Source organism: Hyperolius riggenbachi, chromosome 5, assembly GCF_040937935.1.
Source record: "Hyperolius riggenbachi isolate aHypRig1 chromosome 5, aHypRig1.pri, whole genome shotgun sequence".
NCBI classification, from domain to species: Eukaryota; Metazoa; Chordata; class Amphibia; order Anura; family Hyperoliidae; genus Hyperolius; species Hyperolius riggenbachi.
This window is the reverse complement of record NC_090650.1, coordinates 154,680,697-154,702,288: the sequence shown is the minus strand read 5'-3', so window position 1 is coordinate 154,702,288 and position 21,592 is coordinate 154,680,697. Positions and strand designations below refer to the sequence as shown.

General features: G+C 44.8%; 1 protein-coding gene across 1 annotated transcript in view; it reads left to right on the top strand.

Annotated features, from left to right (window-relative positions):
• Positions 1-412: 412 nt before the first annotated feature.
• The window catches only part of CDK13 (cyclin dependent kinase 13), a 95,612-nt gene continuing 74,432 nt past the window's right edge, over positions 413-21,592 (top strand). Inside the window, exons 1-2 of the mRNA XM_068236385.1 lie at positions 413-2,014; positions 16,237-16,812. Coding sequence (XP_068092486.1) covers positions 1,086-2,014; positions 16,237-16,812 — 1,505 coding nt within the window. The 5' untranslated portion in view covers positions 413-1,085. The remainder of the gene's footprint in view (positions 2,015-16,236; positions 16,813-21,592) is intronic.

Genomic DNA, 21,592 nt, shown 5'->3' with positions numbered 1-21,592 from the left:
TATGTCATCTCAATGGCTGAAAATATTATTAAACCATACAGCGTTATGCTGTATACACACGGTGCGTTCCCGCACTCGAGGCGCCGCTCGATTCGCGTCGACTCGATTATTTCCGAGCGTATTTTGATGATTGTTAGGTCGATTCACATGTAAAGTATGCCAAATCAACCTAACGATCCATCGAAACGTGAATCGGACATGTCGGAAATAATCGAGTCAACGCGAATCGAGCGACGCATCAAGTGCGGGAACGCACCGTGTGTATCCAGCATAAGATACTTCGATGATAAAGGCTACTTCCTTGGATGCTTGGCTAGTTCTGTTGGTCCCTGCTGCCATTGGGGACGGAGACTTTCGTCTGGACATCCAGTCCCCTCCCTGCCATGTGCTGGAGTGGGAGGTGTGTGTATGTGCTGAAGGAGTGAAGGTTTCAACTGCTGTGCGTGGAGTGAAGATCATGGAACCGGCTGCACTTCCTTGTTTAGCTTTTTTCAGGCCTGGGTGACTTATACTGCTACAGTTCAGTATACGCTGCTGGTACAACGCCGGACGCATAATGAGGACACCTTGCCTCCTTCCCATCACATAGGGTTTTTTGAAAGTGGTTTAGGAGCTTCATTCTGTTTCCTTCCTGGATTTCTCTATGTGAAGACGCTTTCGCGGTCTCCGTGGATTATTATATTTATATTTGAAGCACGCTCTCTCTTATCATGGGCTGAAGGGGAGTGCGGCTACATCGGACACTTTCATTTACTTTCTACAAAACAAGACCAAGTTGCAGCCATATCTAGGATGGAGTAGCCCTGTTCTTGCCGTGGAGGTGCCTGGGCAATGATTGTGTAGATATAGTGGTAAATAGGAGAGTTATATAAAGACGTTGCGGCTTCATGTGTGTTGTGATAAAAGTTTCTTCCTCAGACATAATTGTGGACGGTGGCGTAAGGCTGGAGCCGCGCTATGAGGAGGAACACATAGAGCTCATTTAATATATTACTACAGAGTATTCTTCTAGATACGCTTCTTTTGCACAGAGACACTTCTGATAGGTATTTAGGGTTGGATTGGTAACGGGGGGCGGTCAGGCGATGTTCTCTTCTCTGTGCCCCCCGATACCTGGAGGCTCCTCTCTCAGCCAGCCCCCCGGCCCGGCCCTGTCCACCTCCTCCTCTGCGGCCTCCTCCGTCTCCGGACACCGCCAGAGGCCCCGGGACTCAGGAAAGAGGCGCCGCCGGAAAGAGAAGCGGAGACGGAGGCCCAGAGAGCAGGAGGCTATGGCTCCCGGCATGGGCCTAGTGGAAGAAGGAGAGGTTCCAGCTGCTCCCCGGGGAGGCCGACGCCACAGAGACCGGAAGAAGAGACAGCGAGAACGCAGCCGGAATCTTCTCCGGAGAGTGGGCGCTTTACACACCACAAGCACGGTGGAATATGACGATGTAAGCTCCTTGTCAGAAGGCGAGCAAGGCCCGGAAGTGTCGTTTCCTCCGATACTAGGCCTCATCCCATCCCCGGCCTCTGATAGATGTCTTTCGCCGCTCATGCTGCACCAGCCGCCCCTGTCTCTTCTACGCCAGTCCGTGGACTCCAGCAGGAGGAAGAGCGAGAGGCAGGAGCCGGTGCATCGGAGCAGAGACGAGGCCCGCAGCGGGGGTAGCAGGCCAGAGGACCGGAGGAACAGACTGGCCATGGGGAACCTGTTGATCCCCGCTGAACCTTTGCTGCTAGGCCAGGCCTGGAGGCCTCAAGACGAGTCCACCAAGAGGACAGAGCTCAGGGCCGCTACCTCCTATAGGCCTAAGAGAGACGAAGGCAGGCCTCCGAAGGCCTATAGAGGAGACAGGTCCTCTTCCAGGACCTCACCTCAGGGGAACCACCGAAAGAAATCGGTAAGTCCGGTTCGCACTCCCAGCCCTGGATATAGCGGACACCGGCAAGGACGCCGCTCCCCCACCTACGAGAGGACGGAAGCCTCCCCAAGCCGCCGAAGATCACGGAGCCCCTACAGTCCTGTCACCAGGTGAGAGAGTTACTGATGTTTCCCATTTACTTTATTATTCACACCCAGTTCTGTCTGCCTTCAATCACATTCTCCATTGCACAGATTAGATTACTGGGATGCTGGCTGTAATGACTGACCACCCGACAGTGTAGCTATTACAGGTGGGCTCGGCCACACCCAGGTTTGAGATTTCTAGGTACAGTCCACTTCCCACCAGTGTCATCAGCTCATCAAAAGTGCTAGTCCAAACTTATCATTAATTTTCCACCAATCAGACTATTGCTTTCAGATTCCACTTGCTGTTTGGTGGCATTTAATTGGTTGAATTCAGGAAATGGGAATTCTTAAAAGGAGTATGGAAGACTATAGTTTATATTATTATTATTATTTAGTATTTATATAGCGCCGACATATTACGCAGCGCTGTACAGTATATATATATATATATATATCTCTTGTCACTAACTGTCCCTCAAAGGAGCTCACAATCTAATCCCTACCATTGCCATATGTCTATATCATGTAGTGTAAGTACTGTAGTCTAGGGCCAATTATTTTAGGGGGAGCCAATTAACTTATCCGTATGTTTTTGGAATGTGGGAGGAAACCGGAGTGCCCGGAGGAAACCCGCACAGACACGGAGAGAACATACAAACTCTTTGCAGATAGTGCCCTGGCTGGGATTCGAACCAGGGACCCAGTGCTGCAAGGCGAGAGAGCTAACCACTACGCCACCGTGCTGCCCGCCACCGTGCTATATCAGTGCTACCATATCTATATTAGTTAAAAAAAAAAGGCTGACTGTTATGCTAATCTTTTGGTTCCAGAGGTGACATGGAACTTTGTACATGGATAATCTGTAAGGAGTTTAATGGTTACTTGATAGTTTTATTTATTCTGCTTTCAAAGCTCGGGTTTAGCCCCTGCTCATTTCAGTTCTTGTACGGTGAAAATAAAATGTAATATGTATCACTGACAGAAAATATACATTTTTGGCAGATAAAAGGCTAGTTCACAGTGCTCCGTTGCGTTGCAGAATAATTCTGCATGTTAGCTCACCTGCCCATAAAATTCTGTGGGCCTGTTCACAGCCTTGCCTTTTATCTTAACACGTTATTCTAACTTGCTGCATGCCGGTTTAGTATTAAAGAGAATCTGTATTGTTAAAATCACACAAAAGTAAACATACCAGTGCGTTAAGGGACATCTCCTATTACCCTCTGTCACAATTTCGCGCTCCCCGCCGCATTAAAAGTGGTTAAAAACTGTTTTAAAAAGTTTGTTTATAAACAAACAAAATGGCCACCAAAACAGGAAGTAGGTTGATGTACAGTATGTCCACACATAGAAAATACATCCATACACAAGCAGGCTGTATACAGCCTTCCTTTTGAATCTCAAGAGATCATTTGTGTGTTTCTTTCCCCCTGCATCTCTCATGCACTGAAGTTTCAGGCTGCTCTTTTCTTCCTGCAAACAGCTTTGCCCTTGTCTGTAATTCCTCACTATGTGAAAGCCCAGCCAGCTCAGAGGACGATTTATCCAGCTTGTAAAAGAGAAGAGAGAAGCTGCTCTAATCTAAATAACACACAGGCAGTGTGCATAGAGGGGCCTGGAAGGGGGAGTTCATAGCAGAACCACAACACTGAAGAACTTGGCAGCCTTCCAGACACAGGCTGACAAGTCTGACAAGAGAGAGATAAGTTGATTTATTACAGAGACTGTGATAGTACAAAGTGCTGCAGTAAGCCAGAACACATTAGAATAGCTTTTGGAACTTGTAGGATGATAAAAAACAGGATGCAATTTTTGTTACGGAGTCTCTTTAAAGGACAACTGTAGTAAGAGGGATATGAAGGCTGCCATGTTTTTTTCCTTTTAAGCAATACTAGTTGCCTGGCTGTCCTGCTGATCCTCTGCCTCTAATACTTTTAGCCATAGACCCTGAACAAGCATGCAGTAGATCAGGTGTTTCTGACATTATTGTCTGACAAAATTAGCTGCATTCTTGTTTCTGGGCCAAATAGATCAGCAGGTCTGCCAGGCAACTAGTATTGTTTAATGGGAAATAAATATGGCAACCTCCATATACCTCTCACTACAGTTGTCCTTTAAAGGCTATGTCCAGTCTCCATTGTAGTCCACACTGATTATAACACATGCTTTATGTAACTGACCACAGTGAGTCCAGCCTCAGTAATGTTAACCTTCCTAGTAGTATGAACGAGCTTGACTCGTCCATAAAAAAAAACTAGCTAGTAACAGTAGGGACGAGTCAGGCTCGTACAGCAATTACCATTACTCACCTGTGGCATCGCTGGTGTGTGCGATCTTTCACCGGCACCTCACGTCTTCCCTGCGAGCACATTCCCAACGTCTTATTGGCAATCCCTGGCAGCGATCTCCATTCTTCCGCATTAGTTGCTGCCTGTCCCTCGGCCATCACGTTCCCCAGCATGTTCCTCTGATGACACTATTGGATGCGTCCCCTGGTGTCAAGCGCACGCAGCATCATCAAATTGGGTGGCAAATTCAAATATTTTTGTATTGGATGCAATACAAACATCTGTATTTAATTCAGTATAAAAGAATTCTAAAGGCAGCCATACACTGGTCGATTATGCCACCAAATTGACCAGCAGATAGATCCCTCTGTGATCAAAGAGGGATCTAATGGCTGCCTACACTGCAAACAGATTTTGAATCCATTTCACTATGAAACCGATTCACAATCTGTGGAGCTGCCGCTGCCTCCGCCCCTTGCATTCATTACCCGATCCGGCCGGTGCGAGTCCCCCGGTCTCTGTTGTCTCTACTCTGGGCTCCAGCTTCACTTTACCTCCTGTCGGGGAAAGTGTAAAGAGGAACTCCAGTGAACATTTTACTGTTGGCAGGTGATGTAGCTGCTGCATGGTTTTTGGCAGTTGGAAACTGCTGTAACAGCTATTTTCCACAATGCAACAAGGTTCAAAGACAGGAAACTGCCAAAAAAAACAACGTACTTTTCTTGTGGGAGGGGTGTCCCCACAATATCAGTCATACAGCGCCCCCTGATGGTCTGTTTGTGAAAAGGAATAGATTTCTCATGTAAAAGGGGGTATCAGCTACTGATTGGGATAAAGTTCAATTTTTGGTCGGAGTATCTCTTTAAACAGTAGAGGGCACTCCCCGACAGGAAGTAAGTGAAGCCAGCCGGAGTCCAGAGAGGAAAAGGGACAGCCGGGACACGCGCTAGCGGGACAGGTAATGTATTGCCGCTAGCATCGGTCGTCGGACATTCGAACGCCGTTATCGACACACTCACGACCCGCTGGCAATCGAGCGCAATTTGCGACACGGACAGATCGGGATCGATCGTTTTCGGACGGAAATCGATTGAATTGCCAGCGTTTGCTCATCGATTTCACAGCAGATTCTATCACAGTGATCGAATCTGCTGTCTATCTGTGGTAAATCGGGCAAGTGTATGGGCACCTTTAGTGTGAAAATTTTATATATATATATATATATATATATATATATATATATATATATATATATATATATATATATATATATATATATATATATATATATATATATATATATATATATATATATATATATATATATATATATATATATATATATATTTAATATATATATATATATATATATATTAATATATATATATATATATATATATATATATATATATATATATATATATAATACACACATACACACACATACACACACACACATACACATATATGCTTCTTTAATATTGTATGCATGTTTGCTGACAGCTTGCAAGACCACAACTTGCAAACTGGTCTGTAAAAATGCTTACAATGTAAGAAAATGCTTAAAAATAAATTGCACCTGCTTTTGGTACAAAAATCGCGCATTGATCGCCGGGGAGGTTAATCATATCTGCCTAAAAACTGTCACTGCTCTGAAGATCAATTCGATAATTTCCAATTGATTTTCAGTGTCTGATCAATTGCAGATGTAGTTGATAAGCTATATATGCAAGCTGGTTAGAACTCGGCCATGGCAGACAACAAAGACTGTCTGTCTCAGCTGAGAATCTTTAAAGAAATCATAGTGTGTACAGAGGTTGCCGACGTCTAAATATCTGGCATGATCTTTTGTGATCCCTGATGCTCGAGCATCGCCAGATTGCATTGTCCTCCCCACTCCCCCACCCGCCAGAAAACTGCTTCATCGGGATTGAGTGCAGATCCCTGACAGACAGAAATGCCTCCGTGTGTATGCAGCTTAAAGAAACCCTGTAGCGAAAAATAAACAAACGTAGATACTCGCCTAAAAGAGGGAAGGCTCTGGAATCCTATAGGGCCTTCCTGGTTGGAAGTACTTGTGTCCCTGAGTTCAGTACTTTGAAAGACGAGCGGATCCATACTGCGCGCTCGCAAGTTCAGGCTTGCACATGCACAGTAGGGATGCGCTCATCTTGGGAAGCACTTGGAGACACAAGTGCTTCTGAAGGTGAAAATTTTGAATAGGAGACAGTGAGGGAAAGAGGATACTGAGAGGACTGGGAAGGTTCTATGGGATCCCAGAGCCACCTTCCCTCTTAAGTGGTTATATGTTTTGTATTTTTTTTTTTTTTAAAAGTTTGCTTCAGCCTAGGTTCACAGTGGGATGCTTTAGGCTAGGTTCACAATGGAATGAAAAAGTCACACAGTCGAAAAAGGTGGCATACAGTGGAGCATGCAGTCAATGAAAAGTATGTTTCACTGTCTGTTCATGCATGTGTTGTGCAGTAACGCACTACAGTGCATTGAATCCCAGTGCACTGCATGCACTGTGAACTTTCCATAGACTTACTATTGCAGTGCAACTTTCTGCATTAAAATTCCCCCATACATATACAACGTCCCATTGTTAATCTAGCCTCAGGGCTGCTTTTAAAGGTCTGAAAATGTCAGTGGGATCTGCACCACATACATTGTTTTGAACAGTACAAACCTGGGTTTTAAATTTACACTAGGAAAGGAATCTGATTAAAATTGGATTGCTTTTTGTGGTATAGCAATCATCCATATAATAATTTCTAAGGCCTGGAACCCACTAGTAGTATGTTACTAAGCCATTTCTGCTTGCTTGTGAGTTGAAAAGCTCTTGCTAATGTAATGATATGGGTGTCATCCCACTAGAGGGATGTGATTTTATAAAACTCACCCATAGCATTGCGTTAGCAAGAGCTTTTCAAATCACTAGCGCTTAGAAAACGCTGCTAGTGGGTTTGAGCCCTAATGTTTGGTTCACAGTGGCTATTGTGGTGTTTTTCCTGTCACTGCAGGAAAGCAACAGATGGGGAAAGCACTGCCCACATTATGCATGTGTTGCATTGTGTACATTGTAGCATACAGTCAATGAAAAGTATGATTCACTGTAACTGTTAATGCAGGTGGTTTGCAGTGAGGCCTCTTCTCCACACTAATTTTTTTGCGCCACTTCGGTTTTCCGATGCACTTTGGTGGGGATGGGTCTTTACACACTGCATGCAGTGCATTATGATACAGCATGCCGTTATACAGCTACACACCTGCGGCATTGTGAGCATCGTATAGATGGTGCATTGCAGTAAGTCGCATTATAAATCAGCCTTTGCCACACCACAATGCACCACTGTAAATGTAGCCTTATGCCTGGTACACGCCATGCAATTTCCTGTCAGATAGATGGGTTGAAGCAATTATTTCCAACAGGTCCGATCTGATTTCCGATTGTTTTTTGTATATTCTATATTTTAGACTCCTTTCACGCTAGTCTATTGCATAGTACAATATGATGTAATATTACAATGGGCCTTTCACACTGGTACTTTTGTGGTGCGGTGTGATGATTTCCGATGGAATAAGGCACAGTATGCAGTGCAAGAATAGTCTATGGACTGTATGCTGCACTGTAGGAGTTGCATCACAGTGGTAGACTATGATGCGACTTAACATGACCATTGCGTTGTTATACTATTCATTGTTCTCCTCAAGCCCTATCAGCTGCCCAGCTAATTTTGGTGAGAACTCGGCTGTCATCTGTTCTCTTCCTCGCTCTCCACCTCACTCCCCTTCTATTAGAACTGGCCCGATAATGCTGCAAACCAGAATAATGTAATTCGGGCAGCATCCTCTACAGGGCAGCAGCGCTGTACACTGGTATAGCAGACTATCTTCCTCACTGTGCTGACACACTAGGAGACAGCTGATAGCATGTGCCCTTCAGCCTCATTAATATTCACTGCAGTCCTAGTCAGGGCTTTGGAGTCGAGGAGTCTGAGCAATTTTGGGTACCTGTTTCGGCGTTTGCATAAACTGAGGAATGATGTGTGGTGTGTAGTGTGTGTTTCTGTATGTGTAATGTGTGTACTGTGATTTCTCTGTGTCCTCTGTCAGAGGGCTCTGGGGCCGTTGGCAATTGCCCAGGGTGGCCTTATGGAAGCGACAGCCCTGCATTTCCCTGTCCTGCTCCTCCCCAGCTACACTTTCCTGCCAGGCGGCTGGAAAAAAATTCTAGGGAAAACACTGTTATACTTCAGAATGCACAATGCTATGTATGTAGTGTGAAAGTAGTCTAAGGGCCCATTCACATCGAAGTGATTAGCGGGTGATTCCTGCTAAAGCACCAGTGCTTTGTTACCCTATGGCAGTGTTCTCATTGACGCGATTGGCGCAGATCGTGGTCGTTTTGCTATTAGCGCCAATCACAAACGCGTTACCTCTAGCATTTTCTGGGTGATTCAGCAGCGATCGCGGTACAGTACTTATAAAGCGCGGACCGCAATGTATACTGTGACTTTTACCATACTAATCACTGTAAAATCCCTAGAGCAAAACACTAGCGCTAAGCACTAGCGTTTGGCGATTTTAAGTGTGAATGAGCCCTAATTGTTAATTTGAGGTCTCTTTTACACTGCATGTGATACAGATTTTGCTGGGATTATTTTATTTTATCTTTTTAAAGTAAACCTGTTGGGAAAAAAGTGCCCCTGGGTGTTATTTGCCTTGAAAGGGGGGCAGCATGTGCATCATAATGAGGCTTCTCCCGTCACCCTCCACAAGCCTGATCACTGCTGGCAGCCCAGAGCACAAGCAGGCAATAATAGTAACTTTTGTTACTGTGCAGGCGCAGTAGCTCCTCTCCGCTTGGGCTCTGGCAGAAATGGCAAGCTCGATTGGATCCACTCTACTGGGCTGGTGTGAACCGCCTGCACAGTAGAGGGGACCCGATCAGGCTCGGCTATTTCCACTGGAGCCCATCGGAAAGCCGCTACTGCGCCTGCCCGGACTGCTGACAGGCCCTTGTAGGCAGATTTTCGGGGATCCTAACACCGGATCCCCTCTTGTGAGGAGGAGGGGAAGCCTCTTTAGGATCCAAAGGCTTCCGTCTCCTGAGGTAAGTATCCCCCAGGGGCACCTTTTCTCAAGACGGGTACACTTTAAAAGTTCTGCATGCAGCGTTTCTTCTCTTTGCGTTCCAATCATTTAGTCCAAATCGCATTGCGATTTGTAGCATGAAAGAAGCCTGGATGATTGTTTCAGAGTCTACCAGCATATGGCCACCTTAAAGGTAACCATAAAAGGTTCAAGCTCTTGAACAATCAAGTATTAAGAGTAAATGTGTGATCAGTTGTTTGTGATCACAAATGCAATATTCAAACTTTTGAACAATCAATTTAATTATAGGATTAAATACAATATAATATGTCTCTCCTGCGCACTTCGCTTTATATGTACCTACAGAGAAAACTCCACATAGTGTAATTAATTCAAGCCACTCCACCAGGTGTCAGTGAATTACAAGTGCTTTCACTCCCTGCTGCGCACAATACACTCCCCTGAGTCCTGGAAGCTTACCAGATGCTGACCATCTCATAAGTCAGATGGATCTAGTGCTTAATCAAACTTTAATTCAAGGAGAAGGTCACCAGTGGGAGAGAGTAGCGAGCGGGACGCTGCAGACTATTGGAGCCTGTTTGAGTGCACTGGTGAATACAGCCACGCACTATTACATGCTGTTTAAAACCCCTGGACGCATAAGTGCGCAAATGGTGGTGATAGAGGCTTCATATTTGAAGTTTTATGCTATGTGTGGTTTATTTTTCTGGATTTCTCTAAGTGTTATCCTCCATAGCGGTAGTCACAATCTAGGCTCATGGTGAAAAAAACATACTGTTAGCATTAATCCCGAGCCTAGGTCGGGCTTACCTTCATGCAAGTTATTGCTGAGAGCGCAGTAAAGTGGTATTCAGAATTCTTCTCCCCAGGATCTGCACCGTGTCCTCCGAGGCTCTCGATCTCTCGGATGAGATTGCTGTCTGTCGCATGATGATGATGTCACTGTCCTTGAGGTGCTGCATGAGATGGTTTTTAACTGCTTGGTACCCACAATGCCAAAATAAATCCTGATAAACCAAGAGTTTCTGGCCTTAGAAGTTTGGGTAGATTGTTAGTTTTTCTACACTACGTATGACATGAAAATGAGTGCTCAGCTGCTTGTGTGAATTGAGCTTTAAAGTGGAGAGTTAAAACTTATTTTTTTTTACATTTGCAGGGCTGTGGAGTCGGAGTCGGGTAATTTTGGGTGCCTGGAGTCGGAGTCGGGGAAAAAATGCACCGACTCCTAATGAATTTGTAACTGTAATTAAAATAGAAAATATGATAAAATGTTCTATTTCTCAGATAATAGTCATTAAAAAATAATGTATATATACAGTATATATACAGTAATAGCTGTGCTTTGTCCACAAAAATGAAATAAACCAATCAAAATTAGTTACTTGTGCTGCTTCAATAAAGCAGTCCCCGTATTTTTAAGGTCAGATATACATATCTGATTGTGACTGTATATATGATGTGTACACAGGAATCTCTTATATATACTAAATAACATCTATGCTGTAAGAATAAAGCCTGATGTGTAGCCGTGTCACTAATAGAGATGGTCAACGAGATGGAAATAATTCCGCATTGATGCTGATTTATGCAAATGTATGCACTCTCTTTGCACATGAAATCAGATAATTTGATATGTTATTAAAATTTGGTTTGGTGACTACAAATTAAAGGGTAACTGAGACGGATGAAAAGTAAAGTTTTATACATACATGGGGCTTCCTCCAGCCCCCTTCAGGCTAATCAGTCCCTCGCTGTCCTCCACCACCCGAATCTTCTGCTATGAGTCCTGGTAATTCAGCCAGTCAGCGCAGTCCGGCCGCATGCCGCTCCCACAGCCAGGAACATTCTGTACCTGCGCAATAGTGCTGCACAGGTGTAGTATGCTCCTGGCGGCGGAGTGTGTGCATGCGCACTACGCCCGACTGGCTCAAGTACCTGGACTCGTAGCAGAAGATCCAGGTGGTGGAGGAGTACAACGAGGGACTGATTATCCTGAAGGTGGCTGGAGGAAGCCCCAGGTATGTATAAAACTTTAATTTCATCTGTCTCAGGTTTACTTTGTTACACAGTAGTACTATACTGTACATATGCACTCCCCACAGAGCTGCAGGGAATCCACTGAGAATGTTGTGCACATTGAACACAGAGGTGTTGTCTATCGCCCATAAACCTAGTTCAGATTGTGCATGAAGAATGTGTAATAGAGGAAGAATCTCCTTATTCCCCTGCAGAGTACCTGCACATCATTCTTACATGTACCCACACTTACATTGCCTAGGGCCCGATAGATGTTCTTTGTTCCGGTTTGTACCTTTTACAAGTACTCTTACCAAGGACTAGTTTTAGTCTAAAGGGAATAAATCTAGTAGTCTACATATCCTTCTCACTTCAGTTGTCTTGTAAAATTCCTAAGTGTTGGCAGTTAAGAGACGAATTTCATGTTACATACTTTTAATCAATAAAATTGTAATATGCAAATTAGAGGAGTCGGAGTCGGTGGAATCCTAAACTGAGGAGTCGGAGACGGTGTATTTTTGGACCGACTCCACAGCCCTGCATTTTAGTGTCTGTTCTGGAAAGATAGCCTCTTTTTTTTTTTTTTTTTTTTTTTTTTTAATAGAGGTCAGTTACCTGTGTGTATTTGGATTTAGTAGTATCTGAATCGTACCTAAAAATAGCATACAGTTGGTGGAGCCAGAAATCTGATCTAAATAATTATATAGTCATTGAATCAGAAGGTATTAAAGAGAACCCGAGGTGGGATTTAATTATGTTAGTGGGGCACAGAGGCTGGTTGTGCACACTAAGACCAGCCTCCGTTGCCCCATGGTGTGCCTCCATGTCCCCCCTGCGCTCCGCTATACCCCCGCAGTGCTGGTGACACGCTGGGTGTTGCCAGCACAATGTTTACCTAAGCGCTGTCTGTCAGCGCCGCTCCTGCGCATCGGCGCTACCCGCCCGTGTCCCTTCCCTCTTGCTGATAGGAGGGAAGTGACGCGGGCGGGTAGCGCCGAGGCGGGGGAGCGGCGCTGACTGACAGCGCATAGGTAAACATTGTGCTGGCGACACGCTGCGTGTCGCCAGCACTGCGGGGCTATAGCGGCGTGCAGGGGGGACATGGAGGCACACCATGGGGCAACGGAGGCTGGTGTTAGTGTGCACAACCAGCCTCTGTGCCCCAGTAGCATAATTAAATCCCACCTCGGGTTCTCTTTAAAGCGGATCAGATAAGCTTGCACATAGCAGGAAGTAAAACTTAAGCCTAGTACACACATCTAATTTTTATTGCCCAATGATTGTCCAATTTTACCACTTCCATGTGGTATGAGAGCTTACCTACAGTCTATTCATAGTATTTACAATCTGTTGGCCCTCATAATACATGGAGGTGGTAGCATTAGTCAGTGATTGGACAATCAAAATTGGATGTGTGTATGCGCCTTAAATGCATCCTTTCACACTCCCCTCTGCTTCACAGGGTTTACTTCTGTGACACATTAATTTCTAAGGGAGGATGCAGGAGGGATTCTTGCTATAAGGTATACAAGATCTGGAGTAATCGCTACCATTTGACTAACTGCTGAGAGCACGCATTTTCAGATGTATAATGTGCAGATTCATATACAATGTTCTCCCCAAAAAATTTTTGCAGCTGGGTGGCATGAAAAAGTAGCCGGGTGGGGCAGGAAGAGAAAATGCAGGCCCGGTGCTTCGGTGCACAACTCTGCTTACAGCATAGTAGGAGGTGAGCTGATGACAGCCGGGTGCTCACCAAAACTATCCAGGTGGAGCACCCGGCTAAAAGAGCCTGGGGAAAACACCTATACATTTAAGTGTCCATATCTGCTGTTCAGTACAATGCAGCTGAATGTAGAACACTAAATGGTCTTCAGAAAAAGTGTCAAGCTACAATGCATTAGATGTAGAAGAGCCCATTGATTAGCATGTTTCAATATCCTAATTGTTTCCTCATTGTCAAAAAAATGCGCATAAACACGATTTAACTGTGATGTAATATGATCCCTGGTTTAATGCTGTTCATAAAGCGAAGAATTTGATGCCTCTTCAGATCAGTGCATATTATGTCTGACAAAGCATGTGGCTTTATTATCCCAAACACCAGGAACCACTGTCAGTCATTATGTAGATGGGAATTGTCTATAGTAAATGCAAATGCTTGCCTGTTCTGTTTTTTTGTGGCATTCTCTTATGTCTTGCAACAACGCTGCACTAGTGTTAATTATGTGCTCTTTAACCTGTATAATTTTCCAGTACTGTTCAGTTGCTGCTGTTGGCGATGTTACTGTCCTGCTGAATTTCTGTTGGGGGTTGACTTGAGACTGCTCTTTGGAGAAAAGGGCATTTATCTTACGGCCTCCTCTTCTATAGTATCTCTTCTTACTTTGGTATCCAGTGCAGTGAGCCTTTGTTTTGCAGTTTATGGGCCTGAACCCACTAACGCAGTTGTGCCTGCTTTTCAGTTACACATCAATGTTATAGATGCTGAAAAGCAGACAGAAAGAAAGGCCCCATTTCCACTTAATCAGTTGCTCTCAGTTATAACTGAAAGGACAACTGATTTTCAAAGTAATGCCCATGGTTTCCCATGGCACAGTTCACACGTAACACGTTTTAACTGAATTTTTTTTTTACAATGCACTGCTATGGAGAAGAAAAAGTGTACCAATTGATTAAAGTGAACCAGAGACGAAGCACCCTCATGTATTTTACCATATAGATCAGTGAGAACATTAGAGAAAACACCTACCATGCTTTGTTTCATTCTGCACTGCACAGCTTGTTTCTTATTAGACCTGATAAAATTCCCAACTGAGCATTCAGTCTGGCTTTGCTATAATGACTCAGCTATGATTCCTGAGCAGAGCCAGCAGGGGGAAGGCTTGGACTTGAAAAGACATGAGAGAACACAGACTGAGCTATAAGTATTCCTGAGCAAAGCCAGACTGAATGCTCAGTTGGGGATTTTATCAGGCCGATTAGAAGCAAGTTGTGCAGTGCAGAATGAAACAGAAAGCAAGGTAGGTGTTTTCTCTAATGTTCCCACTGATATATATGGTAAACTACATGAGGGTGCTTCGCCTCTGGTTCCCTTTAAGTGTAAACGGGGCCAAACCAACACAACTGCGTTAGTGGGCTCAGGCCCTAAAAAGTTTAACATGACATGGCGTTCAGACCTTGTATTTTTGTAGTAGCTGTGTCATATTTGCGATCTTTACACCCTTCTGTCAGGCCTGTGGAGTCGGTCCAAAAATCCTCCGACTCCTCAGTTTAGGATTCCACCGACTCCGACTCTCCGACTCCTCTAATTTGCATATTACAATTTTGTTGATTAAAAGTATGTAACGTGAAATTCGTCTCTAACTGCCAGCGCTTAGGAATTTTACAAGACAACTGAAGGATATGTAGACTACTATATTTATTCCCTTTAGGGCCCGTTTCCACTAGTGCGGTGCGGAATCGCCGCATATCACCGCTGACAAAATCGCATGCGGATGCGATTCCGCATGCGTTTTTTGCCGCGATTTCGCATAGGCAGGGTATATGCGATTTTAACCATGTCACTGCCTGTGTCAATTTACATTACTTTCAATGCGAAATCGCGGCAAAAAACGCATGCAAAAAACGCATGCGATTTCCCTATTAAATACATTGCCTGCGATTCGCCTGCATTCCACACGCAGGCGAATTCTGCAGGGTCTACCGTGCAGAAAAATCCTGCACATAAAAACGCAAATGAAAACTGACAAGTGGAAACAGTCCCATCCACTTGTATTGCCTATGCGAATCCGCATGCGTTGTCTGCATGCGAATTCGCGCTAGTGGAAACGGGCCCTTAGACTAAAACTAGTCCTTGGTAAGAGCACTTGGTAAGAGTAAGATCCAGTTGGTGGAGGTGGACAGTGAGGGACTGATTGGCCTGAAGGGGGCTAGAGGAAGCCCTAGGTATGTATAAAACTTTACTTTTCATCCGTCTCAGGTACCCTTTAATTTGTAGTCGCCAAACCAAATTTTAACAACATATCAAATTATTTGATTTCATGAGCAAAGGGAGTGCATACATTTGCATAAATCAGCATCAATGCAGAATTATTTCCATCTCATTGACCATCTCTATTAGTGACACAGCTACACATCAGACTTTATTTTTACAGCATAGATGTTATTTAGTATATATAAGAGATTCCTGTGTACACATCCTATATACAGTCACAATCAGATATGTATATCGGACCTTAAAAATACGGGGACTGCTTCATTGAAGCAGCACAAGTAACTAATTTTGATTGGTTTATTTCATTTTTGTGGACTAAGCACAGCTATTACTGTATATATACTGTATATATACATTATTTTTAATGACTATTATCTGAGAAATAGAACATTTTATTTTTTCTATTTTAATTACAGTTACAAATTCATTAGGAGTCGGAGTCGGTGCATTTTTTTCCCGACTCCAGGCACCTAAAATTGCCCCGACTCCGACTCCACAGCCCTGCCTTCTGTAGTTCTACCAGCTGACTTACTTCTCTCCAAGTTGTCTTGATCTTAAAGGTGGCCAAACACCATACAATTGTGGTTTTGTGTTTTTTTTACATTTGTTTTCAATCCGAGAATTACAATCGGGAAAAATGGGAAGTTCAATCAGGTTTCTTGCTCAAATAGAAAAGAAAAAAAAACAACTTTCAATCTCTCTGTACAACTGATCGTTTTTATCCACATGCTTTAAAATAACATTACATACGCTGCACCATTTTGTTTTAAGTGATCATTTCTATCATGCATGGCATATTAATTATTTTGTACTATCTCCAACAGGAGGTCTGCAAGGTCACGAAGCAGAAGTCCCTATAAGTCACGGCGCTCCCGTTCACGAAGTAGACATAGAGTCTCAAGATCGAGGAGCAGACAGTCTAGTATCTCCCCAAGCACCTTGACACTGAAAAGCAGCCTGGCTGCAGAGATGAACAAAAACAAGAAAGCCAGGGAAGCAGAGGCTGCTAGAGCACTGGCAAAAGCTTCCAGCACCTCCACTCCTACTAAGGGACATTCTGAGGCTGCCATCAACACCCAACAAGCAAATCATGCCAAGGAGCAAAAGAAAACAAAAATGGATAATGCCCCTTCTCCTGGTAAAAGTGATAAAGCCAAATTGAAAACTGTGACTCCGGCACTAGCTGTAGAGAATAGTGCATCTGCTGATAAAGCAGCAAAGTCAAGTGGAAAGCAGAATAAGATGGATGCTGTTAAGGAGGATGCATCCAGTCAGAAGCAAAAGAGTAAAGCACACAAGAGTGGATTATCTAGCACTGAGAAGACTAAAAGTTCAGGAATATCACTAGCAGCACCTTCATCTCTACCTCTCCCTACCACCCTTTCAATTGATATAAACAGGTAAAGAATGGTATTCTTGTTTAGTTGCAGTTTCTAAAGCTGCTTAGCTCTGCTAGGTTGGGGGAACACCGTCTCTACAAAGTAAAGTAGATATGCTTTTGAGATGCTTAAAGGGAATTCTTAAAAAAATGCCATATTTAAAGAGATACCGAGCAGGTTTTAAAATCACAATTTGTACTTAACTAGGGCTTTCTCCAACCCACCGTAGGCTGCGAGGTCCCCCTGGCTCCTCTGTCCCACTGTTAGCTTTGGTAACGAGTCCCCGCCGTGCACATTTCACGTCATCATGCCGGCCACCTCTCATCACGCCGGCCCGCGTGAGAGTCCTGCACATGCGCGGTTCTCTAACTGAACCGCGCATGCGCAGGACTCTCAGACCGGCCAGCGTGATAACGCGTGCAGTGGGCACTCATACTGGCAACTTCAGACGGAAGTCGGCAATTAACAGCGGGACCTGGAGAGGAGTGAGGAGAATACCAGGGGACCTCACAGCCCACGGTGGTTTAGAGGAAGCTCCAGGTAAGTACAAATTGTGATTTTTTAAAACCTGCTCGGTATCCCTTTAATCTTAAAACTACTTAAAAAACAGCCATACACTATTGGATTTCCACGCAATGTGGCAAATGGTTGACATCTTCGTGAATGGAAAACTATAAAGGAGTAGTGGTTATGATACTACTTTTTATACCCAACTATATTTGCGCAAATTTTAAAACAAACATGAACTGAAAGTAAACTCATGAAATAATGTAATCGCTATAGTATTTTTTTTTTTTTTTTTTTATGATTTTATTGTCATTCCATAATTTTAATTAGCATTGAAATGCTCTGTTTAGAAAAACTACCCTACACCTGAGATTTTGTTATTCAGCTCTCATACAGACAGATCCCATACAAACTGATTTTCAACTTTAGAACGTATCTGATCCCTGCTCTCAGATGTGAGTTTTTCAGCCACATGGATTGGTTTTTATTTATTTTTTTTCACCTTTTAGTTATTTATTATTGGGAGTTAGAAGGTTGACTGCAGAGAAACTCAGATTTAGATACCTGATTCTTAGGCCTGTTTCACAAGGAAGGCTGAAGGCTTCTGTGCACCGGCCTGGTACTTGCTAGTGCTTGGTACTGACGGTAAAGAGGCGACCCTCCCAATGGAGTCCCTACTGAGTGTGGCCATGCCATAATGCGACATGTCGTCGTTTTCTGCCACCAGCTAACACCATCACGTGTCAAGTGATGGCACATGCTGGTGTTACAAATGCTCTCCTAGTTGACATTTCACATCTTATTAATAAAATCGCATTTAAGCCACCAGCAAGCAAGAAAATACTAATAATTATTTAGCAAGTACTTTTTCACCTACTTTTTTTTGGTACTATTTTAAATTGCAGAATGCCGAAAAGCTTCAATAGTGGAAAACTTTGGAGTAAAGTCAATTGGATCAGGCCCAATGTGTTTAGAGATCTCATATACAGTGCGTCACATTGCATCTCTTTCCACATTTTGTTATGTTGCAGCCTTATTCCAAAATAGATTAAATTCATTTTTTTCTTCAGAATTGTAAACACAACACTCCATAATGACAGTGTAAAATAAAGTGTACTTGAGGTTTTGGCAAATTTTATAAAAAATAAATAAATAGGTAAATATGCTTTCTCATTTATTTAAGTATTCACAGCCTCTGCTATGAAGCTCAAAATTTAGCTCAGGTGCATCCTGTTTCCCCTGATAATCTCTAATATGTTTCTGCAGCTTAATTGGAGTCTACTTGTAGTAAATTCAGTTGCTTAGACATGATTTGGAATGGCGCGCACCTGTCTAAGGTCCCACAGTTGACTGTTCAAGTCAGGGCACAAACCAAGCAAGAAGTCCCTTACCGTATTTTCCGCCGTATAAGACGCACTTTTTCTCCCCAAAAAATGGGGAGAAAAAGTCCCTGCGTCTTATACGGCAAAGGCAGGGAATCCCCGACTTACGGACGCCCGCCGATACAAACCGCCGACCCGACGCCATCGGGTATTCCCTGCCTTGCCGCTGTGAGTCCTCCCCGCTTGTCTCCACCTCCCCCTGTGTCGCCAGGTCACCCCCCCCCCCCCTGTGTCGCCGGGTCCCCCTCTGTGAGAAGCGGCAGCGTCAGAAGCTTACCTCCTCCATCTTGCCGGCGGCGATTGAAGACCTCCGGCTCCTGTGGGCAGCTTCCTCTAGTGCTGGCTTGTAATGACGCGTCATCAATGACGCGTCATTACAAGCCGGCACTAGAGGAAGCCGCCCACAGGTGCCGGAGGCCTTCAGTCGCCGCGGGCAAGATGGAGGAGGTAAGCTTCTGACGCTGCCGCTTCTCACAGAGGGGGGGACCCGGCGACAGGGGGGGGGGGACTCACAGTGGGATACACAGTGAGGAGGGCACTCGGGAGGACACTCGGGGGGCCAGGAGCACTTTGGGAAGACACTTGGGGGGGACAGGAGGACATTTGGGAGGACACTGGGGGACACTTGGGGGTGCAGGAGGACACTTGGGGGGGACAGGAGGACACTTGGGGAGACAGGACACTTGGGGGGACAGGAGGACACTTGGGGGGGACAGGAGGACACTTGGGGGGGACAGGAGCACATTTGGGAGGACACTTGGGGGGGCAGGAGGACACTTGGGGTACAGGAGGACACTTGGGGGGGGGGTACAGGAGGACACTTGGGGGGGGGGGGGGGCAGGAGGACACTGGGGGGGGGGGGCAGGATGACACTTGGGGGTACAGGAGGACACTTGGGGGGGACAGGAGGACACTTGGGAGGACACTTGGAGGTACAGGAGGACACTTGGGAGGACACTTGGGGGGGACAGGAGGACACTTGGGAGGGACAGGAGGACACTTGGGGGTACAGCACTGACACATGGGGGTACAGGAGGACAACTGGGGGTGACAGGAGGACACCTGGGGGAGACATGGGGACACAGGAGGGCACCATTTGGGGGAGGTCATGTACAAGACGCTCCTGAAATATGGACGCACCAGGTTTAGTTTATATTTTTTTTCCCTGGTTTTTGCCCTCTAAACCTGGGTGCGTCTTATATGCCGGAGCGTCTTATACGGCGCGAAATACGGTAGTTACTTAGCGAGGTCGTGATTGGCTAATGTCAGGGGACATGGTCCTGCCCATGCAGCTGTGATTGACAGGGCTGCGCCCACTCAGCAGCAGCCATGTCAAGGGAGCCTCTCTCCTCTGGCTCTCTGTGGATCGCTCTTCACAGCCTACCTGATGTCCCTTCAGCCTGGCCAGGTGCCAAGTCACAACAGCAGTGACTGGTAGCAGCAGACCTTTGCAGGTATGTGGCTGGAAACCCATAAGGAGTAGCTACGCCTGGTTTGTGATCGTGGTAAACACGTTCGCGATGTGTGGGGACAGTGCTCTCAATTGTTGTGTTCGGACCATAACTCGGTGACTTTTTTTTCTTCACTTTTGGGGTAGACAAAGTGCGTCTTATGGTCCGAAAAATACGGTATATACAGTGGTGTGAAAAACTATTTGCCCCCTTCCTGATTTATTCTTTTGCATGTTTGTCACACTTAAATGTTTCTGCTCATCAAAAACCGTTAACTATTAGTCAAAGATAACGTAATTGAACACAAAATGCAGTTTTAAATGACGATTTTTATTATTTAGTGAGAAAAAAAACGCCAAATCTACATGGCCCTGTGTGAAAAAGTGATTGCCCCCTTGTTAAAAAATAACTTAACTGTGGTTTATCACACTGAGTTCAATTTCTGTAGTCACCCCCAGGCCTGATTACTGCACACCTGTTTCAATCAAGAATCACTTAAATAGGAGCTATCTAAAACAGAGTAGTAGACAAAAGCACCTCAAAAGCTAGACATGCCAAGATCCAAAGAAATTCAGGAACAAATGAGAACAAAAGTACTGTAATGGAGATCTATCAGTCTGGTAAAGGTTATAAAGCCATTTCTAAAGCTTTGGGCCATTATCCACAAATAGCAAAACATGGAACAGTGATGAACCTTCCCAGGAGTGGCCGGGCAGACCAAAATTACCCCAAGAGCGCAGAGAAAACTCATCCGAGAGGTCACAAAAGACCCCAGAACAACATCTAAAGAACTGCAGGCCTCATTTGCCTCAATTAAGGTCAGTGTTCACGACTCCACCATAAGAAAGACTGGGCAAAAAACGGCCTGCATGGCAGATATCCAAGGCGCAAACCACTTTTAAGCAAAAAGAACATTAAGGCTCGTCTCAATTTTGCTTAAAAACATCTCAATGATTGCCAAGACTTTTGGAAAATACCTTGTGGACCGACGAGACAAAAGTTGAACTTTTTGGAATGTGCGTGTCCCGTTACATCAGGCGTAGAAGAAACACAGCATTTCAGCAAAAGAACATCATACCAACAGTAAATTATGGTGGTGGTAGTGTGATGGTCTGGGGTTGTTTTGCTGCTTTAGGACCTGGAAGGCTTGCTGTGATAGATGGAACCATGAATTCTTCTGTCTACCAAAAAATCCTGAAGGAGAATGTCCGGCCATCTGTTCGTCAACTCAAGCTGAAGCGATCTTGGGTGCTGCAGCAGGACAATGACCCAAAACACACCAGCAAATCCACCTCTGAATGGCTGAAGAAATGCAAAATGAAGACTTTGGAGTGGCCTAGTCAAAGTCCTGACCTGAATCCTATTGAGATGTTGTGGCATGACCTTAAAGGGAAGGTCCAAGCAAAAAAAAAAAAAGTTTCACTTACCTGGGGCTTCTACCAGCCCCATGCAGCCCATCCT